General features: G+C 52.6%; 1 protein-coding gene across 1 annotated transcript; it reads right to left on the bottom strand.

Moving 5' to 3' along the window:
• Positions 1 to 288: 288 nt before the first annotated feature.
• On the bottom strand, positions 289 to 3825 carry FBXL14 (F-box and leucine rich repeat protein 14). Its single transcript, XM_019515533.1, has one exon. It carries the CDS (start codon positions 3755 to 3757, stop codon positions 2555 to 2557), a length of 1203 nt encoding a protein of 400 aa, XP_019371078.1. The 5' UTR covers positions 3758 to 3825; the 3' UTR covers positions 289 to 2554.
• Between the last annotated feature and the right edge of the window lie 7 nt (positions 3826 to 3832).

Consider the following 3832-nt stretch of genomic DNA (forward strand, 5'->3'; position numbering starts at 1 on the left):
CAAACTGAATAGACACCTACAATTTGTAGTTTGACTCTTTCTCTATAGACCTGGAGACTGGTCCTTCCTAAAGGAAGCAATTTTTGCAAACTTCTAATTATGTTGCTCAACATCCTGCACAGGAGGGACCAGACTCTCCATTTCCTTTTACTCATTAGACTTAATCAGTCATTGAGACAAGAAAACAGCCCAAACCCTCTCTAAGCCATGCACCATGTTTCTCAGAAACCAGTAGACAATGTCTTTAAAAAGCAAAGACAACACAGATACAGCTTTTTTTCAAAAACATACTTCATATTTCCTCTTTTATTATATAAATATCAGTTTAACCTTTTACTGTAAGAATATAAAATGTTTTAAGAGGATCTTTGTTATTTTTTATACAAATTCACAAACAGTACAATTAATCCATAGGGGTCTCTGGGTTTGCTTTAACTCCATGGTCTGGCCTGTTACTGTGGAGGATTTGAGGATCTGAACAATAACCAGGTGGGGGGTAGGGGGGAAAAAGCCAAGGAATTTTTCATCAAAAATTAATCTTGTATTCTTCCTCTTTATAATAATAATAATAATAATTAAAAAAAATCTAAAGAACCAGCTCCATTTTATTGGCAGAACAGAGATAAGACTGAAGTTCATCTGTCTCCTCCCCTTCACATTACAACCTCAGGGCCTGCAGGCCTGCTCTGCTCCTCTCTCCATTTAAAAACAGGAAGCCTCACACAGTGACCTTTTTTGTAGGTGATTTGAAAGGGAGGGGGAAAATATTTGCATATATAGGTCTATATATATTTAAGAACTGAACTCGCATTTCACACATTTCTTTTAACAGTAGCCCAATCCTTGGATGGATGCTCATGTGTTACATGTGTTTGTGCTAGAAGAGTTTCCAAAAACAAACAAACAAACAAAAAGAAGAAACACAGAAGCACAGTGGGGTCCCCAAGCCCAGCTGGAGAAGGAGTGAGAGGCACAGCCAGAAAGTGAAGGTGGGAGGGAAAGCTTAAAAAAAAATACAAACCCAAGGGGCATTTTTCCAGTCTAGGCACAAAAATGTTTGTCTCAAAATCTCTTTCCTGTAAGAATTCCAGGGCTTTTGAGAAAAAAAGTAACAAATTAAAACGAGGTAGCCAGACATCATATATATATTTATATATATAGAATATATTCAGCAGAAAAAAAAATGTACTTAAAAATCCACAAGAACAGCAACTTCAAATGTCTTTAAAAATAAAACCATGTAAGAAAATGAATACTGTAAAGAGAGGAGAATGGATGAGGAAAACTGGGATCAGTTACAGGACATAAGCAAAGGGAGTGGTGGGAGAGTAAGAGGCTGTTTTTGTAGCAGTTACTTTTTTTAGGCATTTCAAAATAAAAACAGGTCACAGTATCTCAAATGAAAGCAAAAGTGAAGCTGGAGATTCTTCCTTAAGTCCCCTGGGCAGGTAGGTGCTAGTCACACCTTCTACCCGCACACCCCAATCCAAAGAGGAATGGATGTGTGGCTGGATATGTCTTTATTCCCACTGCCAAGAAAGAGGAAGAGGGGAGGAAGAGAGAGAATAATGAAAGGGAAGATGTGTGGCTAAGGTGACTCGGACCTTCCAAAAGCTGGGAGCTCTGAAGAAGGTGGGGAAGAAGGAACAGAGCAGAAACTGGGTTTTCATTCCCAGCACAGGGAGATGGGGAAAAGAAGGGAGTGTCTTGGCTTTCTCTCCCAGGGTGACATCGAGGTGTCCCCATGCCCCGGTATAACTTTTCTCTGTTCCCAAAGCACGGAAGAACTGGAATGGCGGGAGATTATCCACCCCCAGTACAGGAGGGGAGACTGGAGCTGGGGGCCTGACTGAAGTGAATGGAATGAGTGCATGTGAGGAGGGTGCTTCTGTGGCCGTCTCTAGGTGACTGGGGGGGAACAGGCAGAGGTGGAATGGTCTGAGCAGGTGGTCGGTGTCCCTAGGAGAGAAGGAGGGGATAGCTGGACACGGATGGTGGCGCTAGTAAGCTTTTTTTTTTTCTTTTTCTATTTAGGGGGAGGCAGGGAGAGAAGAGAAGAGGTGTTCCCACCTCCATTTCCACCCCCACTTCTGCAAAATGTTTCCAGTCCCCAAAATGTATCTGGACTGAGGATAAATAAGGATAGGGGAGGGTCTGTCTTTATCCATCCCTAGTGCACAAGGGGATGGACTCAGGGGGTCATGGGTAAAGACGGGTATCTCCAGCCCCAGTGCATAAGATTGTGGGCCTCTATCTCCTATGCCAAGGCAGGACGATTAAGAGGGAATGGGGGGGAGGAGAGGGATATGGACACTGCATCCCAAGTAGAAACCCAGGGGCATGGCAGGGCACAGAAGGGACAGGCATCCTCTCTCCTGCCTCCCAGCCAGCGCAGCCACAGGCAAGTGGCGTAGGACGGGGGTACTCTCTCCGTCCCTCCCTCTGGTGCTGGGGTGGCGGGTAGCATGGCTCTGTGCGTGCCCCTCTCTCTCCTCCATTGCAGCAGTCAGTGAGTCCCTCCAGAGGGGGTGGAGGTCTCAGGTGCCCCCTCGTCTCACCTGACCTTCTCGCTCTCAGTCATTTGCCAGAGTCCCAGGTTAAGCACCTTGAGGCAGGGCAGCTGGGTGATGCGCTCCAGGCCCCGCTTGGTGATGCGGGTGCAGCCATAGAGGTCGATGCCAGTGAGCTGGCTGAGGTGCTCGGCGATGAGCTCCAGGCCCTTATCGGTGATGCGGACGCACTGGCCGATGTTGAGGGTGCGGAGGCCGTGCATCTGGCGCACCATGCGGTTGATGCCCTCGTCGCTGATGTGGCAGGAGCAGAGGGAGAGGGAGCGCAGGCCGTCCAGTCCCTGGGCGATGTAGGCCAGGCTCTGGTCGCCCACCTTGTCGCAGAAGGAGACGTCGAGGCCAGAGAGGCGGAGGCTGCCCATGGCCAGGTGCATGATGCCCGTGTCACTGATGTTGTCGCAGGAGCGCAGGTTGAGGCTGCGCAGGTTGCTCATGTGTGACAGGTGCAGCAGCCCGGCGTCCGAGATGCCGCCACAGAAGCTGAGGTTGAGCTGGCGCAGCCGGGCCAGCCCCCGGGCCAGGTGCTTGAGCGACAGGTCGCTGAGCTTCTGGCAGTCCTGCAGCGTGAGCTGCTCTAGGCCCAGGCAGCCCTCAGCCGCGCTGCGCGTCATGCCCGCCAGGTGCCCGATGCCCACGTCCGAGAGGTGGCGGCAGGAGCGCAGGTTGAGGCTCTTGAGGCGCTGCAGCCCCCAGGCAATAAGCAGCAGCCCTGTGTTGGTGATGTTGCTGCAGCCGCCCAGCTCCAGCACCTCCAGGCCCTTGAGGTACTGGGCGATGCGGCCCAGGCTGCTGTCCGTGATCTGCTTGCACAGGCTCAGGTTGAGCGAGCGCAGGGAGCCGATCTCAGCCACGAAGGCGTGGCCCAGCCCGTTGTCGGTGAGGTTGTAGCAGCCGCTCAGGTTGAGGCTCTCGATGTCGGCCATGCCCTGGATCACGTAGCTCAGGCTGCGGCGCAGCGACAGGATCTGCACCCGCCGGATGCCCCGCGCCGCCAGGCTGGGGAAGAGCGACGGGTTGGCGCGGCGCAGGTGCAGCTTGGCCTCCACGCCCCGCCACACGGAGCGGTGGTAGGCGGCGTCGCGCCACGCCGCGCACACCTGCGCCGCGCGGCCCTTGTCCCGCACCTCCAGGTAGCCGAAGATCATGGCCAGCAGCTCCGGGAACAGGCACGAGATGTGCGTCTCCATAGCCCGGCGCGGCGCGGCCCGGCCCGGCGGCCGCTCGCCGAGGGAAGCAAGGAAGGAAGGACGGACGGGCCCGGC

Source organism: Gavialis gangeticus, unplaced genomic scaffold (assembly GCF_001723915.1).
Source record: "Gavialis gangeticus isolate Ggan-Ray unplaced genomic scaffold, GavGan_comp1, whole genome shotgun sequence".
Taxonomy (NCBI): domain Eukaryota; kingdom Metazoa; phylum Chordata; order Crocodylia; family Gavialidae; genus Gavialis; species Gavialis gangeticus.